Below are 24,934 nucleotides of genomic sequence, written 5' to 3' on the forward strand. Positions count from 1 at the left end.
CAAGTTTGTTGTTGTTCTGTTATTGCCCTCTTTTTCTTTAAGTATAACTTACAATGAAATACAAATATAGTATTTCTATGAAAGATAAGCTATTCTTCTATTGCACTGAGAACAAGGAACAGAAATTGAATACTTAAACTTTAAAATATTGTTTTCCTTTATTGGGCAAACTTTGCCTGTTTAGTGCTTGTGGGAGAAAACCATCAATATATGTCATTCAAGGCACACACATTTAGGAAAACACTGCAAACATGATGATTGTCTACATGATGATCTAATTTAGATGTGTGCTGTTAACTCAATCTGACTACACAGGTCAGGCTCAATCATTTAACGGATTCCGTTTTTAAATGCTTATTCTGTGGAATAAAAACATTTCAAAAATATTTCCATATCCCAAATGCAAATTTAAATTAGACAGGATTCCACTCAAACAAAATAAATAAATAAAATGTCAGGTAATTGATTTATCCAGCTTATACAAACAAGTAGATGGTGGTAGTGAACCATCGATTTTGAGAATGCTCTACAGCTCAAGATAAGGTGAGAATGTATAGAAAAACCCTGCCAAAGTGCAATTCATCTGTCAGGTTAAAATCTGGTGATTTGCCATTATAAACAGATTAGGACTACCCCAAACATATTTTTCATTAACAGTCAATAAATGTAAGTGCAATAATGTCAGTCAGGGAAATCAGTCACTTTTGTTCGTAGTTATTTTCTATCCGAGGTATTGTTAGCACGAGTATTACAATGTTTAATGTCAAATAAACAAAACTAAAATAATAATAACAAAACTTGTTCTCACAGCACTATAAATGTTTATGAAAGTAAACACCACTGCTTTTCTATTTAGAGCTATCATTTCTTGTCAGCTTTTGTTATCATTGCATGTCAGTCAAACAGTTATTTATTCCAGTAAATTTCATAGGACTTCTTCTCAGAGTAGTTGGCCTCCGTGGTGCCTGTACCGCTGCGGATCCTTTCCTTCACCACCTTCACCACCAGGCCTCCGGCTAGGGCGATGCCAGCAGCAGCCTTCCCAATCTCTGCCACTGCTACCATGATCCGAGCCGTTGCTCCCATGGTGCCAAGAGCCCCTGATGCACACACAGCCCCGGCTGGAGCCACTGCGTCTGCCACAGCATGCAGAGCACCAGGCACACCACCCCCTAATGCTACGGCCTGCTGCCCTGCCACACCCTGTGCCACTGTGGCGTTGGTCACTGCTGCTGCCGCCCCGGTAGAGATTCCAGCCCCTGCTAGTGCACTGGTGCCCATAGCAGCACCCAGTGCTGCCCCTGCCCCCATGGCACCCCCAACCCCTGCTGCCACCCCAACTACACCTGCTCCAATAACACTCACCTGGCCCAGGGCTTCGAGAGCAGCCTCCTTAGGGCCTGACGCTTCAGCTCCTGCTAGAGCTCCTACTGAACCTCCCAGAACTCCACCAGTGGCTGCTCCCAGAGCCATTGCTGTTTTCCCGGTGGCTGCTGCCACTATGGCCCCCACAGCCTTTCCCACCCCGGCCCCTCCAGCCGCTGACATCCCAGCCAGCTGCCCTGCAGCCAGTCCCACTGTGCTCCCCATAACTGAAGCGCCAGCTGCCATGGCTAGGGGTGTAGCGGCACCAAATATCACCCCCATGGCCATGCCCGTGGCCCCTGCTGCCACTAGGACCTTAACCTTCTCCAGGACCTTGCTAGAGAGAGCGGCCTCCCTCCGGACCTGCCTAAACGCTGAGCAGAAGGACTGCCTGCGGCTCAGGACCCTCTCCCTCCTCTTGGCCCTCCACCTCTGTCCCCTGTCCTGCAGCAGCAGCCTCATGTCTCCACTCCTTTCCTCCATCCATCTCTCCTCCTCCTCCTGCCTGGCCTCCAGGTCCCTCCTCTCGAACCCTAGGTGTTTTTCCACTCCTCCTTGACCCAACTGTCCTGGCAGTCCCCCCTCTTCCAGATCCCTTTTCCTTCTCTTCACCAGTGCCATCTCAGGTGGTGGGTCCTTGTTCTCCTCCGCTTCCTCACCTTCCCCCTGTCCTCGCTCTCGCATTAGCCTGTCCTGCTCCTCTTGGATTGCTGCTTCGGCTTCCAGAAACATGGCATTGGTGTAGCAGCCTCCTCCATTGTCATTCACCATGTTCTGCACGCCCTCCAGCAGGATCCGAACCTGCTCACGGTTCTTGGGGTCTCGGTTATTGAGGACATGGTGTCGGCCACCACACTTCTCCAACAGAGCCCTCAGCTCGTCTGGAGCAGAGCTGTTCAAGTATTCCTGTAGGTCTCCCCCCTCCAGGTCATCCCCTCGAGTGAACAGGATCAGTGTGTGGTCCCGCAGAGCCCCTTCACCAAACACCTGTGCCATTTCCCTGGCAGCTTTACCCTCATCTTCCGTGTAGCGGCCCAAGGGGATTACCAAAAGAAAAGCATGGGGCCCCGGAGAGGACAGAGTAACACATTTGGCAATTTCAGCATGGATCTGGCCCGAATCCAAACGGGTGTCACCAAATCCAGGCATATCGACTACAACCAGCCTCTGTTTTTTAGCTTGTCTTTTCTCATCTCCATCCTCTCCTCTCCTTTCAGTCATCTCCACCCATCCTAGCTCACATACTTGGGTAACAGAGCTGGCACTAAGCTCAGATTGGAAGAACCTGTTGCCTAGAATGGTATTGCCAGAGGCACTCTTTCCAGAACCAGTCTTTCCGAGTAGAACAAGTCTCAACTCTGGCACTTCAGGTCCCAGTTCATCCTCTTTTTCACTTTCGGTCACCTCTTGTTCTTTTCCATCTTCAGGCCTCCCTTCTATTAGACAGTACAGATAGAATGACATGTTATTTATGATGAATGAGTAACACAACAATTGGTAGCCTAATTAAAACAGAGATTATCCTTGCTGATCTTTACTTGGATATCTGTCGGTCGTTTATTTTCAGAACCGATTAACGACTTGGCAGTGAGTATTGTACTGAACTGCTGACACTTGATGTCACTTTTACACATTTTACAGCGGGAATATGAGATGACTTTGTCGGACTAGCAGGAGTGTGTGACAAACATCCATTCAGGTTATATTATAGAAACATAGCTCACACACAAAACAAACGTTGGGATTTTTCACATGAACAACGTTCGGCAACTTGTATTACCCAAGAGAATGATTAGATAGGGTTTTAATATAACTTCCTTTTGCCTTTGAAAAGAATCTAAAGTCAGCTAACTACCATCTTTGTTGTTGTTGTAAGTTTGCTACTGTACGAGCTAGCTAACCTCCATTATTAATATTTATCTGGTGTGCTAAAACAAAGGAGTTTAGGAAGCGAAATATTGTACAGTTTTCTTTACCTAGTCCTTTGACTTTGGGCATAGCTTGTCCTGAAAGTGAGTCGTCGTCGAATAATAGTGCTATTTCGTTGATATTTTGCAAACGTGATCAACACCGTGCTAGCCGAAAGCTAAGGTCCCATGTTCACTGTAAACACTGTGTTTGAGGGGAAAAAAAGATAACGGGCTGCCTCACCAAGACTTTAGCGCCCTCGTCTGTTGACGTCAGCACACTTGTTCATAGGGAATAGTTCATATTTAGAATGCTTGAGGAATAAAGGCCTACTTTATTTAATTGCTCTTTTGGCTCAGTTCGTCAAGTTTTAGTGTAGGCCTATCTCTGCAGTGTATCAGAATGAATTTTCAACCAGAATACCATCATTATTTACTGATAGGTCATTATGTTTCTATAGCACAACAATTGAATAGGATTATTATGTAAGAGAGCAGGAGAATGGGACAGGATGAGGAAGACAGGCTATTTTAAATGCATTCTCTATGACCAGAAAGTAACAGTCCAATTGACAAAACATTGAATCAACTCTGAAACCTTTAACAATCCACTAAAGAGAATAGGGATGGCAAAACATTGTCACCCACCTAGGTGGAAAGCACAATGCTATTCACTTTTGTATATACATTCATGAATACTTACTGAGTAACACTTCTGTCCAGAGATGAGAGGGGAGCTGCCTATGTTGTGTAAACTACTTGTGTGATGTATGATGTTAAGGGTCATGTCTCGCACGTGAGCGTTCAGTAAAGTATAAGAACTTCATTAATCTTTGTAGCCGTGTTATCATTCCTTCAGCAACATAGCATAGTTTTTGGAATCCATTTACTGAGAAGCGAACATATTTTCCTCTTGAGTTTATTTCAGAAAAATATCACATTCACATAATTTTATATACCATAAAACTTCCAACAATAGTCAATACGACAAAAAGGGTGTTTATTTGCTCAAATGACTGAACACATCCAGCCCTTGTTGGAGACCAGTGATTTCAGACCGGTGTTTATTTGACTAAAGAGGACACTGATGTTTGAGTGGCCTGTGAATGCATTCAGTTACACACAAGTGCAATGCATCCAGTCTCTTTGCAAAAAGCATCGGCTAAATGAAGAAAAGAAAGGTAATGGTTGTCAGGTTCACCCATCTTAGACGAACATGGCTGTTAGAGGTCTCCTCTTCAATATCTTAGTTGCTCTCTCATACCTCTTCCTCTTTCTTAGTTTGAAGTTACTTGTGACAAAATGTGTTTTTAAAAATGTAGCGACATTTTAAGGAAGACATTATTATCACAAAATTCTTCTACTACACTGGTGACAAGTTAACCAATACATCTAATAGAAAATTCATAATAGGACAATAAGTAAAATCAAATAAAAAAATGTAGTTTGTGGAGACTGAAAGATCTTCCTGTTCATTCAGTTTTTTACTGATTTATTTCTTTATATTTATTTCTTCATTAAATAACAGTCTGATTTACAAAACATAGAATAAACCTTTGTTTGGCCTTACTTACATTGCAATGTTTGTGCAATATAAATCTCTTAAACCAACCCTGGCAATGGCCTGAGAGTGGATCACAATAGCAAATCATTTACACTGTTGGCCAACAAAACAGACAGCAGCATTAAAAACAGTGAAGAGAGACTTTGAGTACCATCTTTAAATCCAATTCCAAAGCCATCGTTTGGGTTTTTATTATATACTGTGCTAAGTAAGAAATGGAATGGAAAGCAAACGTCCACGTCATCATAGACCTCTCATTATGTGAAAATGATCTCAATCTGATCAAATTTGTCATCCACTTATACTAATGAAAAAAAAAAACTGTTGACTTATTTTATTGAGAACTTCACAGCATATTTCTGTGAGTATTCTTTATTAAAAGCAGTAACTTTTTGTTTAGTTACACACTTTGTTTGATTGTGAAGACTTTCCTGTAGACACTGTTCAAGGGTGCTCCCTGGTGGACTCCAATGGCAGTGCAGCATATGTGTAACAACATGACAGGTACTTTGTCAAGGCATAAGACTTTTTCACGCCACTGGAACTTTTTTAGAAACTTTTTAGAAATGCAGAGCAAGTTTGTGGGTTTTTTCCCACCACAGGAAAGCTATTTTTGATTCAAGTAACCTAGATGCAGGAACCCTTTGTTACCTTCCCAAGCCCAAGTGCTTTTGGAGTAATCTGCACACTGAATGCCCTTGAGTGTAAACTGTACAGAATGAATAAGTGGCTAATTGCTTTATTTTGAAAATGAGCAAACACACGTGGTGCAGCAAGAAAACTAATAATTAAACCAAAACAAAAATACTGGGACGAAACAAACCTCACCAGCCACTAGAGAGAGATAAGGTATGTGTCATGGACATGGGCACAAAAGTATGAGAAAACCTTCTTGTTGTCACATATAGTTGGTCACGCATCTTCTGTTGCAAATACTGGTCATATATGTAATTGTAAGACAGAATAAAAAAAAATAAGTTAAACTACAATAACCAGATGTATCCATAGAATCAAACTGAATACTCAACTCAGAATGTATCACTAATTTACTAAGGTTCTGATTAACTGACTAATAGTTCTGTGGTTTGAAAAAGGAACTCTCTCAGGGATGGTGTAGTTGCAGTTCCAAAAGGTAGTTTTAGTTCCTTGAATTGCTCTGAACCTGGCTGGAAAAAATGCCTTTATTTTGCTAATGGCAGCAGAAAACAGATACAAAAAACATTGAAATTTCAAACTGGTCTTACATTTTCTGAGCAAACCGTACCTCTACATCCAATGACTACCAGTACTCTACAATAAATACATGGGAAATGAAATTGTGGTACTTTAACTAACAGGAAGGTAACACATACATCTTATTACCTGTTATAATGGTAGAAAAAGCTTTTTCCAAAGAGAAACAAACTCTGAATGATAAATAAAACGCTGTGCACATATCCCTGGGTCTGGAGGGCTATAATATCTTCACATTTTTAATTTAACAATAATTTCCCTCAAAAATGACAAAGCAAAAAAAAACACTATATTACAATAAATCTGGACAATCTGGAAATTTTAGTATGAAAAAATGAGGTAATGAAATTTGTTTAAAAGTCCTGTAATCTCCTTAAGCAATCAACACATGCCAGACCTTCAATTATATTAATCTATTTATACAATTGAAAGCAACTCATTTGTACTTATCCCTTACTGAAGACTGTATCTGATGGAGTGCCTCTTGGGCACAAAAACATTGTCAGGGTTCCAGCACTTGTACATGTCTTTAAAGCAGCCAGTTTAATTCCAAATGTGAGAACTACAGACCAAAAACTCTGATTACAGCAACTCAACATGACACTTCGCTGATCCTCAAGTGTGTTTCAGTGTAAAGGCATTGGCAGGCAACAGTAATTAGACAAGTTGGTGAAGGACATAATAGAAAAGCTGGCTGTGATGAAAACCCACAAAGACACGGAACCCTTGAGAACCAAGATGATGAACCCTGGGTACAGCTCTCCACCCGACTATGCCTGAAATTAAATCTCTGTCTTTCCATACTCTCTTTCAAATCTTTGTTCACTATGCCCTGAAGCCTGGCACCATGTGTGGGATGGGAGCTATTCATTTTGCATTGCTATAACATTTGCCTTTCTGTCATAATCTTTTTCTCTCTGTCTCTCCCTCTCTCTCTCGACTTGTTCTCTCCCTCTCTTTTTTGTAGAGCTGAGAAGCTAGAGTTCTGTACGGGAGCGAGAGATCCGAGGGCCTTTTCTGATCTCTTTCCTCTTCTCCTCCTTCCTCCTCCTCTTCTCCTCCTCTCTCAGTACTTTCTGGAAGGCCTCTGCTGTGTGCAGCATCTGCAGAACAAGGAACGAGACATGAGAGAGATCCCTTAAGGCCAAGTGTCGCTTGCCAAAAACTAAATTGTGGTCGACAGATGTTGAGGCACTGTAAGCTTTCATAGTTCTGCGCCAGAGACAAAATGTCGGAATAGAACATCATCTGTAGTTTCTATGACAACTTGTATGACTAGAAAAAGTAAACATACTTTAGCTATGTAATGTTACATCTAATCACGAAACAACAAAGTGAATACAGGCACACACAGTGACCATGGCAGCACACCATAACCTAGAACTTTGAGTTGCTATCCAATCAGTGTGTGTGACGTCAAATGTTTTGATGTACACGTACAGCTCTATGACACCCTAGAAGGCACACATTTAGTCTCTTTGACATAGTTTTTTGTCAAGCGACACTTGAATTGGCCTTAAACTAAGACATCAGAGATAACACAAGAGTTATCTGTGTGTGTGACGTGTGTTTCTGTATATGTTCTATTCTATGATTAAAAGTACAATATGTAGTTTTTGTTGGCAAAATATGTTTTAAGTGATAATAAAATGATCAAAAGACAACTTTTCTCTATACAGCCCCACATTCTGCAAAGACTGTAACTTGATTCATGCATAGAATATGATGGATTATTGAAACAACCTATTGTGTCACTGTGTCTTTTTAATTACATAGAATCATAGCATCATAAAGCATTTTTGACACCAAAACCTACATATTGTACCTTTAACCTAGCCTGACGATGTCATACTCATAATTCTAGTCAGAATATGAGTCTGAGACCGCTCCGTTGGGCTGTGATTATGGGGCGTGTTTCAACCGAACTAGGGAAAAAAAGGCCTCTTCGCTCAATTGGATAGGCCTACAACCAATCAGAGCAACGTAGTATGACCATAACGTAGACCATCGGGGCCAGCTGATACATTAAAACTTTTACCGGATCCCGTAGGAAGGACGGCAAAAACATCTTTTCGATCGACAAATGCCTTGATCGCGTTTCTCTGTTCCTCTTTCAAAATGAATGTGCTGTCAATGTCTTCTAAAACAGACTCGAATTTCCACATTTCAGCTCTCCAACGGCAGCCATGTTTGTTGAAAACGAATTCACCCCAAAAGCTCTTTGGTGACGTGGTTGATTACGTTAGGGTTGATCATCTGTCCATCATCGTATAAAGCCCGCCCTGACAATTTGATTGGTCTATCTATCTCCTCACAGATTTTTGTGAGGAGATAATTTCTCCCCAACGGAGCGACACCAGACCGAACTTCCCGACCAAATAATTTGTGGGCGTGGCTAAGTTCGTCTGGCATCCAGGCTACCTTTAACCTATATCTATATTGTGTATTGGCAATGCAGCTGGACTGCTTCGTAAGGCCAAAAAGGTTTCTTGAACATAATAAAACATTGAGAATGTGTGGAGAGCAGAGAGAGAGAAAGGGAAAGTGATAAAGAGAATGAATTCATTGTGTGTATGCAACTCACATCATCTCTCTCTGTGCGGTAGGGGTTGGTAAAGTCTGGGGACTTCTCTGTTATTCCCAACTCCTGTGACATCTGCCAGAGAGAGAATCGGGAGAAAGTGAGAACTTTTAGAGGAGCGACAACAACAAACATGTCACCAACTTGCTACATCCTCCACAAACCTGCTATGAAATCAGCTATAAATACATTTAAATGAGTTCCCTTCTCCCTCTCTATGAACCCTGACAATCCAAACCCCTCATGCGGTCCCAGCTTGTCATCCCCCACCCCCCCCACCCCCCGCAGCTCCCACCAGTGTGAGGACGTGCTGGTGCGCCCCCCCGGTGAAGACCCCCGTGAGGTTACAGAAGCTCAGGCCCCAGCGCAGGAGACTCCCCCAGTCAGAGTTACGGTCGTAGTAGTGGTGCACGATCCGTGGGAAGCGCAGTGCCACATCGCCAAAGAATGCCGTGTTCTCCACCACATGTGAGTATGCTGTGGAGAGACAAATAGAGGGGAGAGACAAATAGATTGGTCATGAGAGCGAGAGAAAGAGAGAAACGTAATGTGTGTGTGAAAGAAGAGCAAAGCAGGAGAGAATATGTGTATGACATGAGGGAGAGATCAGGGCAGAGAGGAGAGGAGCAGGGCTGTCACAGAACAAACATCAGATGGCGGAATTGAGGTCAACGAAGGAGGAGGAGGGAGAGGGAGAGAAAGAGAAAGAGAAAGAGAAAGAGAAAGAGAAAGAGAAAGAGAGAGAATGGAACTCACACAAATTAAGTAGGACACCTGGAGAGCAGAAAGACAGCATGAAGTGACGCAAGACAGAAGAGAAAACACTGACCCTCTTTGATTTTGTCGTCCAAAGGGAAAGGGTCATTTGGCTGCAGGTTGGCTGCCACAAGGACGGCCCGAGAGTCCTCCAAGACCTTAATATGAACAGAGCATGCAGACACACACACACACGCACACACGTACACACGCACACACGCACGGGTTCAGTTCTGCTGACGATGCAAGTCCACACAGCGAGTTGACTACCTTGGCTGACCTTGAAAAGGACACATGAAGTGCACTGCAGTACTAAAATAAGCCAAGTGGCCAAAACGAACTTATACTACAATATACTCCAATATACTCTAAATGGGAGTGATTAAAAAGAGAGATTATTACATGAAGACAGATCCATAGAGCAGTACAGAACATCAGCGTGAGAGATGCCCAGCCAGTCAGGCTCTTCAGTTAGAACGGAGAACCTTAAACCTTAACGTTCTAAATGACTGAGGAGAGCGAGATAGTGAAGTTTGTGAAAATGACAAATAAAATTGGATGCACCTTGAAAAGGCCCTTCAGCATAATGTCAATGATCTTGTATTGCTGGTTGATGTCATTTAGCTCCACCAGGTTCTTCAGCGCATTTAGCTGGTCTTTCCTCTTCGTCTCAAACAGACGCTTGTCTTAAAGGAGTGAAGCTAAGGCACACTAAGATCAAACAGCATAGACACTCTCTCTCTCTCTCTCTCACACACACACACACACACACACACACACACACACACACACACACACACACACACACACACACACACACACACACACACACACACACACACACACACACACACACACACACACACACACACACACACACACACACACACACACACAAGCAAACAGGTGCACAGTCGTACTAGAATGGGCAAATAATTCTTACAAACACACACATCAATCACACTTCCAAACCCTCTTTCAGGCACACACATGCATATACAGCTGATACAAGAAGGATACAGATCTCCAGATTAGTATCATGTCTGGGTCGGTGTGTGTCGGAATCTGCTGAGTATACAGGAGCGACCACCAGCAGCAGAGCATACACAGCAAGCATGGCCAGGAGAGGGCAGTCTGTCTCACACACACACAGACAGAGAGAGAGAGAGAGAGAGACAGACAGAGGGAGAGAAAGACAGATTGAAGGAGGTCAAGGCTTTGACCACAGCCCAATAATTACTTGAGTAATTAACATTCTAGAATAAAACTGTTAAATATGGCTTCTGTGCTAGTTCAGCCGGCTAGCGCCCTACATTCTGAGCTTGTCAGTTTAACAGGGTACGCACCGAGGGAGTAGTACTGCGGGAAACGATCAAACTAACAAGCTGTAGAACACAAGCCGTTCCACAGTTGTCCTCATGTTACATGAAAGGCTTTTGGAGCTCCTCTACAGTGTGGACTCAGTGGTGTGTGCAAGACTCCTCTAAAGAAAAGGGAAACCCTCTTGAGTTGGCTGAGGAATCAAATAAGCTTCTGTACTCTCTTTTCACGCTCTCTCTCATCCACTACCTTGATGTCTCCTCTCTCCTCTCCTCTCTCCTTCTTGGAGAGGAGTGTGTCATCAGTCTCTTTCAGCTCTTGTCCTGTTCTTCTCTCCTCAATCAGGAGGACAGGGACAGCAGATGTTCCAAAATAGGCTCCAGACTGATTCATATTTTATGGCTGTACGTTTTTTTAGGAAAACATTACACAAAATCAAAGAGGAGGAGAAAACCATACGCCTGTACAGACACAGCATATCCCATCATCCACGTCAGGGAGATGAGAAAGGGGGAAAGAAACAAAAAATACACGGTGGGAACGGAGTAATATAGACAGGGCGTGTGTGAGTGAGGAACAGAGAAAATTGGGTTGGGGGGTGGGGGGGTGCTGGGCATAAGGGAAGGGAGAAACAGACTTTCTGTTTAATATTTAATTTCCTCCGGTGTCGGCACGACAACATACAGTTGAAAGAGATGAGATGAGGGAGAGCGTGCCTGTGCCAGAGGCTGAGTGAGAGGCCACGGCTGCCTCTAACAGGTGACATGGCTGGACATTTCACAGGTTGCCTCCACAGGCGTACAAAATAATGATGTAAACATTCTGGACAATTTAAAGAACATCGTCGTTCAGTGCAACCACCATTTTGACTGGACAGCAGTCAGCCTTTAGGAGCTCTAAACATTAGGTCAGCATCAAGAAAATACAACCTGTGATGAGGCACTTCCCTGATATCAGCCTTCATTAGTATTCTGTAGCTGTGTTTCTCAATTGGCGGTAATATACATTTAAATGTGGTTTTTGAGCTGTACACTAAATGATATGACTGTACTGTGATGAATCTCACCAATGTTGGTGTTAACATTGACAAAATTATTTTTATAAAATATATATTTTTGTAATTGTCATTTTATGGGTTATAGAAGCCCTGTGAAGGACATGTGATGAAAATAAATTGAAAACCTAACATGAAATAATAAGATCAAATCTTATAATAATAAGATATTAAGTCATGATTTAAAGATGCTATCTTGTTATTTGAAGATATTAAGTCGTAATTTCAAAACTATACCTCAAAATAATGATATTAGGCCTAATTTGTAATTTCAAGATCAATTCTCATAAAGTCAAGTATCTTCAAATACCAATATAGTATCTTGAAATTACGGCTTAATAGCCCATCTCGTTATTTTGAGATAAGATCTTGAAATTACAACTTAATATCTTCAAACAGTGACTTTCAATTCATCCGCCCCCTTCGGTCCAGGCCTTCCATAGAAAATGGTTCACCACGCCATCTACTGTTTCAAATCACCCTGAGTTTCGCAAGGCCGATGCTGACCTAGAGTCAACTGGTTGGGAGTTATCTATGTCATGAAATGGGAGGGCCACCTCCCCCAGCCCCCGTCCGTGAGTGCGAGTCTCATTTTCATATGCTGATCGAAATGTATCATTCAGTTTACAGCCCCCTGCCCACATAATTATGCAGTGGGTTGAGTTAAACTCAGAGCTAGGGTGTACACTTACACTTAACCATAGCCATAAGTGTGTGTGCCATTCCTAGGATAATTCTGTCTCGGCAAAAATGTGAGAACACAAGGAAGAAAAGTAGGCATAATTTATAAACACTGGTCGTCCACCACATCTCTTTAGATTGCATGATGAATAGTTACTTTGCAGAGTAAGGGTCTAACGTAAGCATCAACGAGTATAATGCAAGCTTCGTTCAGAATGGGTTCAAGATGCAAGTGTTCAGAAGCTACTTCGTCGACCCTGGTGGTTGGATTATAGCGACCCAATGTGTTTCTGCATCCCTCCAATCAATTAAGCTTGGTTGGACTCCGGTTAGCTGGAAAACAGTGCTTGTCACCTCTGCGTCTTCCACAGAAACCATCTTTCAGCTCACACTCTAGCATGACAATATTATGGACAAAGATTTGAAATATGTAAAGTCTAGTGTGGACACCAACATCGTCCATCTGAATGCGCAAAATGCTATGTACTAGTTGTTTGCTCATAGAGCCATGCGTGACGAATTCAGCACTTCACCATCGACTACTGAACCACTTCTGTCAACAAATCCAGCGGACGCGCAATAAACGATATTCAACAATATGGGATCAAGACTACATTGACCAATACCGCCACTCAAACACATTCTTGTTAACATGACTATGCTACCCATTACAGGGATTGATCTTTCATTAGCTGCTTGCCGGCGTCAAATTCAAACCGTGTGTAAATGTCAGCAGATGCTAAAAGCTAGTCATAAAACATAATCATGTAGCGTCCAGCTGTGATAATCCAGCAGTCGATTTCACAAACTCGATCCTCGGCTACTCACCTTCTGAGGGAAACTGATGAGGCAGTGATGACTTTCAGTTCGACAGATTATCGTAGCTATAGCTTGTAACGTGGAAATGTTTAATGAACAGGTGTCATTAGCTGTGTATATCAGATAAAATTATCGGGTGACCATTCAGTTTTTGAAACGCTCATTTACATACAACACCCGTTCCTTCCACTCCTGCATTGCCACGATCACACTGGCAGGAACTGGACGACTGACAGCAAGCTAACAAGTCATGCAAGCAGGCACGAGTTGGTTTCCTTACGGAAGACTTTGAGAGGCACACAAGCCTGATTATTGGTAAGCTGAAAATCACTCTCTTCCACCCACCACTGGTGAACAGCAGGCACTGTCAGCACGGAGGAGGTTAATTTGTGATACCGAAAGCACGACAAAATCAACATGTCTTATGTCTATAACTTTTAATTTAAATGTACAATTATGAACAAACTAATCCTAAATGGATTATATTCCATTTAGATAATACATTTCCAGGCAAAACCCCCACTTAAATTACAAAATTCTTTACATTCATGTACATAAAAAGCAAGTGCTTAATTTCGAAAAAGGAAATGCTCCAAGTCCAGGCTGGCAGAATGTAGTGAACGTTGATTCATGAATAAATCAATAAATAAATAAACAAACAAGGTAATGAAAAACATCTGAAGAGGTAACGATCATCTTTACTGTAAAATCTGATGAGCAGTAAGACAGCTCCCCCTGACGTTTGGGAGAAAGACAGGAGGAGGAGAAGAGGGCATGGGGTGCAGGAGTCAAGGAAAGAATACAAAACATATTTTTTAGTGAGCTGCTCCAGACAGAGTATCACTGCACTTCCTTAGCCTTCCATGCTTAGCATGAGCACAGTAGAGCATCCATTACTGAGGTAATTATACTAACGCATGACATGTTAACAGTCTGATGCAACAAAGGAAGATCAAACACAGAACGACACCATTAAATAGCAAAGAGAAAAACTGTGGTGGAGGGATCACTTATATACTGTGGCAGTGTCTGTGCGTTCCAATGTGTGTGTGTGTGTGTGTGTGGTGTGGCGTGCGTGTGCGTGTGTGTGTGTGTGTGGCTGTGTGTCTATTCACAGTTCAAGGATACAGAACACTGTTGGGCAGAGTCTCAGAGCTGGGAAGGCGATCTAATGACTCAAGCAGAGCTGAGGCCCTAAGAGGGTGCTGCTCAGATGGTGCTGTAAGTGAGACAGTGTGCTGGACCTGATGAAGAAGAGGGAGGCAGAGAGGCAGAGCGTTACAGAGCGCCACAGAAGCAGAGGCACAACAAGGGGAAGTACGATTTACAGATGGAGCAATAAAAAGGCCTGGAGGGGAGACAGAGAGAGAAGGGAGGAGGAGAGATAAAGAGGGAGAGATAGGAAAAGAGGGTCATGACTTTTGTCAGATGGAGACATCAGTTCTGACAGAGAGGAGTCCCAGCAGGCTTGTGTCTCTGCCAAAGGCCACTCTCAATCAGGCTTGCCAGAGTCACCCCACCTGCGACGTCTCGTGAATGTCAGCAGGTCAGACTTATAAACACACACACACACAAACACAAACAAGTACACACAAATGCATGCACACACGCACACACACACAGAGACTTACTAAGACACGATCCACATTTGTGTCTCTTGCCATGTGTGAGCCAAATGTGTAGCAAATGCTAATGACTTGAACAAACGTTTGTGTGTGTCTGTGTGTGTATGTCTGCGTGAATATGTGCGTGTGTGTGACTAAGTGACTGGGTGAGTTTGTGAGTGTATGTTGAGGGTACCTGTGTGAGCAGCTCTTTGAGGGCCTGGACTGCACTGGGCGTCAGCTCCTGCACTCCTTTCCTCTCCACCGCACACAGCACCTGCTCCAGCTCTGGGTCCCACTGCACCACCCCACTGCCAGCCTGGAGCAGCTACACACACACACACACACACACACACACACACACACACACACACACACACACACACACACACACACACACACACACACACACACACACACACAACCCGCACAAAACAAAGATGACCCCTCCCTACATAATATAGAAAGACATAAAAAACACAACACAAAGAAACATGCACTCACTGTCTCTCACACCCACACACACACACAGCACAGACAATATTTTAGTTATGCCCAAGGTTCAAAGGCTCAGACAAGCTGAGATCAGAGCTGTTCATGCTATTTGAAAGGCTAGCTGTTCTGGGTGACTTCAAAGCCAGGCAAAATATTTATTGTAATGTACTGATTTAGTTTGGATATTTGATCTTTCCAGACATATTAAGGGCTGATATGAGAAGGTACGTGATGGGTTTGTGCGATTAAAAAAAGCTTTTATATTATGTTATGTAGAATGTATTGTATTCATGTGTGTGTCTGCGTGCGTTGACATGTGTGTGTGTGTGTGTATATATATATTTGGAATTTGTGTGGTATAGAGGTTTAAACGTGTTATGTAAAGTGCATAATATACATACACGTGACTGTATGTATGTGTTTGTTTGTGCATTGTGCAACTGTGGGTGTATCTCTGAGCTGTATGAAGCGTGTTCATGTATACCATGTGTGAGGGCTCACCAGTGTGAGTAGGGTCAGGATGGCTGGATGCAGCAGCAGGCTCTCCCCTGAGTTGAGGAGAGAGTAGAGCAGGAAACGGCTCCAGGGCTGGGAAGACACATGCAGCGCTGCACACAGTGACAAGGAGACTCAGTGGGGCGTGTCCACACATCTCACAGGCACTCTCACACAAACAAACGCACACATCTCACAGGCACTCTCACACAAACAAACGCACACATCTCACAGGCACTCTCACACATCTCACAGGCACTCTCACACAAACAAACACACACATCTCACAGGCACTCTCACACAAACAAACACACACATCTCACAGGCACTCACACACAAACAAACACACACATCTCACAGGCACTCACACACAAACAAACACACACATCTCACAGGCACTCTCACACAAACAAACACACACATCTCACAGGCACTCTCACACAAACAAACACACACATCTCACAGGCACTCACACACAAACAAACGCACACAGCAGTTCGCCAACAACTGGTTATATCATTTTTCACAAAGTTATTCTTTTTTGGTCTGTTTCATTGGCTTTCATTTAATTGGTCAGTCTTTCTTACTGATTTATGATACGATCACTTTATGATATGATCACTCATTGTCCTTCTGAACTGCATTTATGATCTATTTACTGTTTAAGCACACACACACACACACACACACACACTGCTGAGTTACTCTTCCTCTTCCCCATTACCTGTAGAGGGGCACCTCTTATGCAGGAAACCCATTAGTGACCTTAGACAGTTCACAGACACACTGAGCAGTCCCTCCTGCTTCTGCAAAACACACGCACACACATTTGTGAGACAGAAGAAAGACTGAGTGCAGTGTTGAATAAAACATAACTCTGTCCGAGTTACGTCAGAGCTATGTACAAAAATACAGAAGCAGGCAAGAGTACTAGAGGTGAACAGCACTATGAATTCAGTTTCACAATGACACAGCTACAGCACTGAGGAGGTCTTCTCTCTCTCTCACACACACACACACACACAGACAGACACATACACACAACCCCCACCCCCGTGTGCACATTTGTACGTGCAGATGCATACACCCATCCGACACACAGACAGAATGTGGTCAGCATGCAGCTGACCACAGTGAACAGGGCCTTTTCCCCCAGTACCCTTGCAGCTAGACTGAGGCTCAGACAACCTCTGGCAAGAACCACTGCAGCCTTCAGCAGCCCATCCCATTGATCACATCATTCAAACCTCTCCCTGAGGCACTGGAGCAACACAGTGTAAGCAAAACTCCACTGGAGGAGATAAACAAGACACTGAAGAGCATCTTGGGCTGGGGAGCTTCAAAGACAACAGACAAAGACACAGCAGGAAGAGAAAGGGAGTTGCATCATATCGGTGTGATCACCCCGTTTCAAAGAGAAGGAACTGACATTAGAAAGTGTGAAGCGACGTGTAAGTGGAGTGTAGAGTGAGCACAGAGTGAGCACAGAGTGTGAGTGGAGTGTAGAGTGAGCACAGAGTGTAGAGTGGAGTGTAGAGTGGAGTGTAGAGTGTAGAGTGGAGTGTAGAGTGGAGTGTAGAGTGCAGTGTAGAGTATAGAGTGTAGAGTGGAGTGGAGTGGAGTGTAGAGTGGAGTGGAGTGTAGAGTGGAGTGTAGAGTGTAGAGTGGAGTGTAGAGTGTAGAGTGTAGAGTGAGTGGAGTGTAGAGTGTAGAGTGAGCACAGAGTGTAGAGTGTAGAGTGAGCACAGAGTGTAGAGTGAGCACAGAGTGTAGAGTGGAGTGTAGAGTGGAGTGGAGTGGAGTGGAGTGGAGTGGAGTGTAGAGTGGAGTGGAGTGGAGTGTAGAGTGGAGTGTAGAGTGGAGTGTAGAGTGGAGTGTAGAGTGGAGTGGAGTGTAGAGTGTAGAGTGAGTGGAGTGTAGAGTGGAGTATAGAGTGGAGTGTAGAGTGGAGTGTAGAGTGGAGTGTAGAGTGTAGAGTGGAGTGTAGAGTGGAGTGTAGAGTGGAGTATAGAGTGGAGTGTAGAGTGTAGAGTGGAGTGTAGAGTGGAGTGTAGAGTGGAGTGTAGAGTGGAGTGGAGTGTAGAGTGGAGTGTAGAGTGGAGTGTAGAGTGTAGAGTGGAGTGTAGAGTATAGAGTGGAGTGTAGAGTGGAGTGTAGAGTGTAGAGTGAGCACAGAGTGTAGAGTGGAGTGTAGAGTGGAGTGTAGAGTATAGAGTGGAGTGTAGAGTGTAGAGTGAGCACAGAGTGTAGAGTGGAGTGTAGAGTGGAGTGTAGAGTGTAGAGTGAGTGGAGTGTGGAGTGTAGAGTGTAGAGTGTAGAGTGAGCACAGAGTGTAGAGTGTAGAGTGGAGTGTAGAGTGGAGTGGAGTGTAGAGTGTAGAGTGAGTGGAGTGTAGAGTGGAGTATAGAGTGGAGTGTAGAGTGTAGAGTGGAGTGTAGAGTGGAGTGTAGAGTGGAGTATAGAGTGGAGTGTAGAGTGTAGAGTGGAGTGTAGAGTGGAGTGTAGAGTGTAGAGTGGAGTGTAGAGTGGAGTATAGAGTGGAGTGTAGAGTGTAGAGTGGAGTGTAGAGTGGAGTGTAGAGTGGAGTGGAGTGTAGAGTGGAGTGTAGAGTGTAGAGTGGAGTGTAGAGTATAGAGTGGAGTGTAGAGTGAGCACAGAGTGTAGAGTGGAGTGTAGAGTATAGAGTGGAGTGTAGAGTGGAGTGTAGAGTGGAGTATAGAGTGGAGTGTAGAGTGTAGAGTGGAGTGTAGAGTGGAGTGTAGAGTGGAGTGTAGAGTGGAGTGGAGTGTAGAGTGGAGTGTAGAGTGGAGTGTAGAGTATAGAGTGGAGTGTAGAGTGGAGTGTAGAGTGGAGTGTAGAGTGGAGTATAGAGTGTAGAGTGGAGTGTAGAGTGGAGTGTAGAGTGTAGAGTGAGTGGAGTGTAGAGTGTAGAGTGAGTGGAGTGTAGAGAGTAGAGTGTAGAGTGTAGAGTGAGCACAGAGTGTAGAGTGGAGTGTAGAGTGTAGAGTGTAGAGTGTAGAGTGGAGTGGAGTGGAGTGGAGTGGAGTGTAGAGTGTAGTGGAGTGTAGAGTGGAGTGTAGAGTGGAGTGGAGTGGAGTGTAGAGTGGAGTGGAGTGTAGAGTGTAGAGTGGAGTGTAGAGTGAGCACAGAGTGTAGAGTGGAGTGTAGAGTGGAGTGTAGAGTGGAGTGGAGTGGAGTGTAGAGTGGAGTGTAGAGTGTAGAGTGTAGAGTGGAGTGTAGAGTGTAGTGGAGTGTAGAGTGTAGAGTGGAGTGTAGAGTGGAGTGGAGTGGAGTGGAGTGGAGTGTAGAGTGGAGTGTAGAGTGTAGAGTGTAGAGTGTAGTGGAGTGTAGAGTGTAGAGTGTAGTGGAGTGTAGAGTGTAGAGTGAGTGGAGTGTAGAGTGGAGTATAGAGTGGAGTGTAGAGTGTAGAGTGGAGTATAGAGTGGAGTGTAGAGTGTAGAGTGGAGTGTAGAGTGGAGTGTAGAGTGTAGAGTGGAGTATAGAGTGGAGTGTAGAGTGGAGTGTAGAGTGGAGTGTAGAGTGTAGAGTGGAGTGTAGAGTGTAGAGTGGAGTGGAGTGTGGAGTGTAGAGTGAGCACAGAGTGTAGAGTGTAGAGTGGAGTGTAGAGTGGAGTGGAGTGTAGAGTGGAGTGTAGAGTGGAGTGTAGAGTGTAGAGTGTAGAGTGTGAGTGGAGTGTAGAGTGGAGTGTAGAGTGTAGAGTGAGCACAGAGTGTAGAGTGGAGCGTGGAGTGTAGAGTGGAGTGGAGTGTAGAGTGGAGTGTAGAGTGGAGTGTGAGCACAGAGTGTAGAGTGGAGTGTAGAGTGTAGAGTGGAGTGTAGAGTGGAGTGTAGAGTGTAGAGTGGAGTGTAGAGTGGAGTGTAGAGTGAGCACAGAGTGTAGAGTGGAGTGTAGAGTGGAGTGTGAGCACAGAGTGTAGAGTGGAGTGTGAGCACAGAGTGTAGAGTGTAGAGTGGAGTGTAGAGTGAGCACAGAGTGTAGAGTGGTGTGGAGTGTAGAGTGGAGAGTAGAGTGGAGTGTGAGCACAGAGTGTAGAGTGTAGAGTGGAGTGTAGAGTGGAGTGGAGTGTAGAGTGGAGTGTAGAGTAGAGTGTAGAGTGGAGTGTAGAGTGGAGTGGAGTGGAGTGTAGAGTGTAGAGTGGAGTGTAGAGTGTAGAGTGTAGAGTAGAGTGTAGAGTGGAGTGGAGTGGAGAGTGTAGAGTGGAGTGTAGAGTGTAGAGTGTAGAGTGTAGAGTAGAGTGTAGAGTGGAGTGTAGAGTGTAGAGTGTAGAGTGAGCACAGAGTGTAGAGTGGAGTGTAGTGTATAGTGTATAGTGTAGAGTGGAGTGTAGAGTGGAGTGTGGAGTGTAGAGTGGAGTGTAGAGTGTAGAGGAGTGTAGAGTGTAGAGTGAGTGGAGTGTAGAGAGTAGAGTGTAGAGTGTAGAGTGAGCACAGAGTGTAGAGTGTAGAGTGGAGTGTAGAGTGGAGTGTGGAGTGGAGTATAGAGTGTAGAGTGGAGTGTAGAGTGGAGTGTAGAGTGTAGAGTGGAGTGTAGAGTGGAGTATAGAGTGGAGTGTAGAGTGTAGAGTGGAGTGTAGAGTGGAGTGTAGAGTGGAGTGGAGTGGAGTGTAGAGTGGAGTGTAGAGTGTAGAGTGGAGTGTAGAGTATAGAGTGGAGTGTAGAGTGTAGAGTGAGCACAGAGTGTAGAGTGGAGTGTAGAGTATAGAGTGTAGAGTGGAGTGTAGAGTGTAGAGTGAGTGGAGTGTAGAGTGAGTGGAGTGTAGAGAGTAGAGTGTAGAGTGTAGAGTGAGCACAGAGTGTAGAGTGTAGAGTGTAGAGTGGAGTGTAGAGTGGAGTGTAGAGTGTAGAGTGTAGAGTGAAGTGGAGTGGAGTGGAGTGGAGTGTAGAGTGGAGTGTAGAGTGTAGTGGAGTGTAGAGTGGAGTGTAGAGTGGAGTGTAGAGTGGAGTGGAGTGGAGTGTAGAGTGTAGAGTGGAGTGTAGAGTGTAGAGTGGAGTGTAGAGTGTAGTGGAGTGTAGAGTGTAGAGTGGAGTGTAGAGGAGTGGAGTGTAGAGTGGAGTGTAGAGTGTAGAGTGTAGTGGAGTGTAGAGTGTAGAGTGTAGTGGAGTGTAGAGTGTAGAGTGTAGAGTGGAGTGTAGAGTGTAGAGTGAGCACAGAGTGTAGAGTGAGCACAGAGTGTAGAGTGGAGAGTGTAGAGTGGAGTGTAGAGTGGAGTGTAGAGTGGAGTGGAGTGGAGTGGAGTGTAGAGTGGAGTGTAGAGTGTAGAGTGGAGTGTAGAGTGTAGTGGAGTGTAGAGTGTAGAGTGGAGTGTAGAGGAGTGGAGTGTAGAGTGGAGTGTAGAGTGTAGAGTGTAGTGGAGTGTAGAGTGTAGAGTGTAGTGGAGTGTAGAGTGTAGAGTGAGTGGAGTGTAGAGTGGAGTATAGAGTGGAGTGTAGAGTGTAGAGTGGAGTGTAGAGTGTAGAGTGGAGTATAGAGTGGAGTGTAGAGTGTAGAGTGGAGTGTAGAGTGGAGTGTAGAGTGGAGTGTAGAGTGTAGAGTGGAGTGGAGTGTGGAGTGTAGAGTGAGCACAGAGTGTAGAGTGTAGCGTGGAGTGTAGAGTGGAGTGTAGAGTGGAGTGGAGTGTAGAGTGGAGTGTAGAGTGTAGAGTGTAGAGTGTAGAGTGTGAGTGGAGTGTAGAGTGGAGTGTAGAGTGAGCACAGAGTGTAGAGTGGAGCGTGGAGTGTAGAGCGGAGTGGAGTGTAGAGTGGAGTGTGAGCACAGAGTGTAGAGTGGAGTGTAGAGTGTAGAGTGGAGTGTAGAGTGGAGTGTAGAGTGTAGAGTGGAGTGTAGAGTGGAGTGTAGAGTGAGCACAGAGTGTAGAGTGGAGTATAGAGTGGAGTGTGAGCACAGAGTGTAGAGTGGAGTGTGAGCACAGAGTGTAGAGTGTAGAGTGGAGTGTAGAGTGAGCACAGAGTGTAGAGTGGAGTGTAGAGTGGAGTGTGAGCACAGAGTGTAGAGTGGAGTGGAGTGTGAGTGAAGTGTGAGTGGAGTGTGGAGTGTAGAGTGTAGAGTGAGCACAGAGTGTAGAGTGGAGTGTAGAGTGGAGTGGAGTGTAGAGTGTAGAGTGGAGTGTATAGTGTAGAGTGTAGAGTAGAGTGTAGAGTGGAGTGGAGTGTAGAGTGGAGTGTAGAGTGTAGAGTGTAGAGTAGAGTGGAGTGTAGAGTGTAGAGTGTAGAGTGAGCACAGAGTGTAGAGTGGAGTGTAGTGTATAGTGTATAGTGTAGAGTGGAGTGTAGAGTGGAGTGTGGAGTGTAGAGTGGAGTGTAGAGTGGAGTGGAGTGTAGAGTGGAGTGTAGAGTGTAGAGTGGAGTGTAGAGTGTAGAGTGTATAGTGTATAGTGTATAGTGTAGAGTGGAGTGTGGAGTGGAGTGGAGTGTAGAGTGGAGTGTAGAGTGGAGTGTAGAGTGGAGTGGAGTGTGGAGTGGAGTGTGAGCACAGAGTGTAGAGTGGAGTGTAGTGTATAGTGTATAGTGTAGAGTGGAGTGTAGAGTGTAGAGTGGAGTGTAGAGTGGAGTGGACTGTAGAGTGGAGTGGAGTGTAGAGTGGAGTGTAGAGTGGAGTGGAGTGTAGAGTGGAGTGGAGTGTAGAGTGGAGTGTAGAGTGTAGTGGAGTGTAGAGTGGAGTGTAGAGTGGAGTGGAGTGTAGAGTGGAGTGGAGTGTAGAGTGGAGTGTAGAGTGGAGTGGAGTGTAGAGTGGAGTGGAGTGGAGTGTAGAGTGGAGTGGAGTGTAGAGTGGAGTGTAGAGTGGAGTGGAGTGTAGAGTGGAGTGTAGAGTGGAGTGTAGAGTGGAGTGGAGTGTAGAGTGGAGTGTAGAGTGTAGAGTGTAGAGTGAGCACAGAGTGTAGAGTGAAGTGGAGTGTAGAGTGGAGTGTAGAGTGGAGTGGAGTGGAGTGTAGAGTGGAGTGGAGTGTAGAGTGGAGTGTAGAGTGGAGTGGAGTGTGAGCACAGAGTGTGAGCAATGACTGGAGGCCTTATGGACATTATAAGTAGATGGTGGGTAAAGCCCCCACACACTGATTTTGAACTACGTTAAGACACTTATCCTAACTGAACTGTCACGCATAACTAACCCACTTTCTGAGTGAATTTCTGTGTGTGAGTAATTTACACCACAACCCAACTTTGGGGCAGATGTGATCACTCCTAGCCTTTTTCTCTACCCACTGCAGTGTGTGTGTGTGTGTGTGCGTCTCTGTGTGTGTGTGTGTGTGTGTGTGTGTGTGTGTAGGGTGCTTAGACAGTGAGTGGTATATGACCACACAGGCAGAGTGTGGTCTAACCTGCAGCAGGAGGCTGTGGAGGGCAGCAACCAGGGAGTGAGCGCTGCGGGAGCTCAGTGGGTGCAGCGCGCTGTCTACAGGCTGCAGGGGGCGCTGTCTCGCCCCTACGACCCCCTCCTCCAGCTGCAGCAGAGGGGAGTCCAGGTCCACATCCAGCACTGCCTGCAGTAGCCGCACCACAGAGGCTGGGGGAGAGAGAGAGAGAGAGAGAGAGAGAGAGATAGAGAGAGATCGAGACAGGGAGAAAGAAAGACAGAAGGTGACAGAGAGAAGAGAGCATGAGGAGGATGGATGGAACCAAGTGGGATGATACAATGAGAAATTCTGAGGGGCGGAAATGAGTCAGTAGAGGGGAGTAAAGGCCAGGGCTGGTGAGAGGGGGAGAGAAAATGATGCAGGATGGGCAGTGACAGAGGAGAGGAGAGGAGTGGAGACACACAGGTCTGGCAGCACAGAGGAGGAGTGACAGATGAGGCAGGGCGAGCGTGAAACAGTGACGGACGGGAGGTGGGAACGACTCCAAGCTGCGGGGCAGTGATGAGAGCGATTAGCACTAATGAATCTATTGTCCCTGTGTCCGCTCCGAGATTACAGCTCACACACCGCAGCACTCAGGCGCAGAGGGAGAGAGAAGGGTTCGAGAGAGACTGAGACGCTGAACACCACACACACACAAAGGAAAAAACCAGATGGAGCTGTAATTGGCATGCATTAGTCTTTTAAGCACTGGAGAGATGAGAGGAAATTAGTGGGTGATTGCTATCGTGGCTGTCAACGGCTAGACGGGGCATTACGTTTCATGTAGTTCTTCAGAAGACACTTTTGAAAGAAAATGACTTTCAGACTGGATACTGATGTCACTGCCCGTGCCCTCTGGGCAGTTGAACTGTAGTGCTGGCGATGCCGTATGCATAATTCAGGGCAAATTAGCCGGGAGTAAGATCCAGGGTCACTGTACTTGTTCTTGCTGTTTACCCAGAGAGAGGCTGTCTGCGTGTCTCTTCCCACAGCTCAGCAGCTGCACCAGGCGCCCCACATCCACACGAACACACCTGTGCACCTGGGGGTGGGGGGGTGGAGGTCAGGTGGAGGAAACTTTGAAGTCATTTCAGGTGATGGCCTAAATTACCCAGAACACACCAGCTCTAGTTCCTTTGCTACATCAGTTCTTTAAGAGCTTATCTACTGTTTGGTTATTATCATTTTTTCACTCCCATCTATGGAATATAGTAAAAGTAGTATTTTAAAATCACAGCAATTAAGCATTTCTGTCTGTATGCATGTATTATTATTACAACGGTATACAATACCTTACACAATAGTATAGTGGCAGTGATAAAGAACATGTAAATATCAGTCATTAAAGTAAGCAACATGGAGTGGCATGAAAGTTGGGGTACTACTGCACTAGCAATGCAGACCTGAGACATTCTATCTGGCAGGTATTACAAGAGGCTGTTGCCATGGAGACCTGTGTTGCAGGAGGAGGGCTTTCTGGGGGAGACGTGTATCTGTGCGTATGTGTGTGTGTGTGTGTGTGTGTGTGTCTCTTTCTCTCTCTGTCTGTGTGAATGAGTATGTGTTTTGTGTGTGTGTGTGTCCTGTTCTGTTCTGTGTGTTCTGGGAACAAACTTGCCTGTGTGTGTGTGAGAGTGAACTGAATATTGCAGCCAACACAGAGGATGAGTAAGGGTTTAAGTGTCAGTGAAGTGGTAGTGTGTGTGTG

The 24,934-nt window shown here is 45.0% G+C and overlaps 3 protein-coding genes across 3 annotated transcripts in view; all 3 read right to left on the reverse strand.

Moving 5' to 3' along the window:
* Positions 1-139: 139 nt before the first annotated feature.
* On the reverse strand, positions 140-3,504 carry LOC105898781. The gene is made up of 2 exons (XM_012825851.3): positions 3,342-3,504; positions 140-2,801 (listed from the first exon to the last, which is right to left on the reverse strand). Exons 1-2 carry the CDS (start codon positions 3,361-3,363, stop codon positions 907-909), a joined length of 1,917 nt encoding a protein of 638 aa, XP_012681305.2. The 5' UTR covers positions 3,364-3,504; the 3' UTR covers positions 140-906.
* A 2,495-nt stretch (positions 3,505-5,999) lies between these two features.
* On the reverse strand, positions 6,000-13,574 carry LOC105898656 (coiled-coil domain-containing protein 134). The gene is made up of 7 exons (XM_031572427.2): positions 13,290-13,574; positions 10,427-10,540; positions 9,971-10,092; positions 9,480-9,564; positions 8,946-9,127; positions 8,654-8,725; positions 6,000-7,172 (listed from the first exon to the last, which is right to left on the reverse strand). Exons 2-7 carry the CDS (start codon positions 10,521-10,523, stop codon positions 7,047-7,049), a joined length of 684 nt encoding a protein of 227 aa, XP_031428287.1. The 5' UTR covers positions 10,524-10,540; positions 13,290-13,574; the 3' UTR covers positions 6,000-7,046.
* Positions 13,575-13,798: 224 nt separating this feature from the next.
* LOC105898583 (meiosis inhibitor protein 1) overlaps positions 13,799-24,934 on the reverse strand; it is a 31,511-nt gene continuing 20,375 nt past the window's right edge. The window contains exons 25-31 of the mRNA XM_031569638.2: positions 24,184-24,268; positions 23,209-23,393; positions 16,599-16,680; positions 15,881-15,987; positions 15,081-15,212; positions 14,409-14,524; positions 13,799-14,015 (exon numbers count right to left, since the gene is read on the reverse strand). Of these exons, the coding sequence (XP_031425498.1) occupies positions 13,979-14,015; positions 14,409-14,524; positions 15,081-15,212; positions 15,881-15,987; positions 16,599-16,680; positions 23,209-23,393; positions 24,184-24,268 (744 nt within the window). The 3' untranslated portion in view covers positions 13,799-13,978. The remainder of the gene's footprint in view (positions 14,016-14,408; positions 14,525-15,080; positions 15,213-15,880; positions 15,988-16,598; positions 16,681-23,208; positions 23,394-24,183; positions 24,269-24,934) is intronic.

This window comes from Clupea harengus, chromosome 1 (genome assembly GCF_900700415.2).
Source record: "Clupea harengus chromosome 1, Ch_v2.0.2, whole genome shotgun sequence".
In the NCBI taxonomy this organism is placed as follows: Eukaryota; Metazoa; Chordata; class Actinopteri; order Clupeiformes; family Clupeidae; genus Clupea; species Clupea harengus.

What these genes read in the sequence shown, in the direction of transcription:
- LOC105898781 (XM_012825851.3), bottom strand. Translation starts at nt 3,363, where the DNA reads ATGCCCAAAGTCAAAGGACTAG. An exon ending in GCCCAAAGTCAAAGGACTAG is followed by an intron (nt 2,802 to 3,341) that starts GTAAAGAAAACT and finishes ACTGTCTAATAG; the next exon opens with AAGGGAGGCCTGAAGATGGA.
- LOC105898656 (XM_031572427.2), bottom strand. Translation starts at nt 10,523, where the DNA reads ATGCTTGCTGTGTATGCTCTGCTGCTGGTGGTCGCTCCTGTATACTCA. An exon ending in TGATACTAATCTGGAGATCT is followed by an intron (nt 10,093 to 10,426) that starts GTATCCTTCTTG and finishes CACTCCTTTAAG; the next exon opens with ACAAGCGTCTGTTTGAGACG. An exon ending in GGACGACAAAATCAAAGAGG is followed by an intron (nt 9,128 to 9,479) that starts GTCAGTGTTTTC and finishes GTCTCTCCACAG; the next exon opens with CATACTCACATGTGGTGGAG.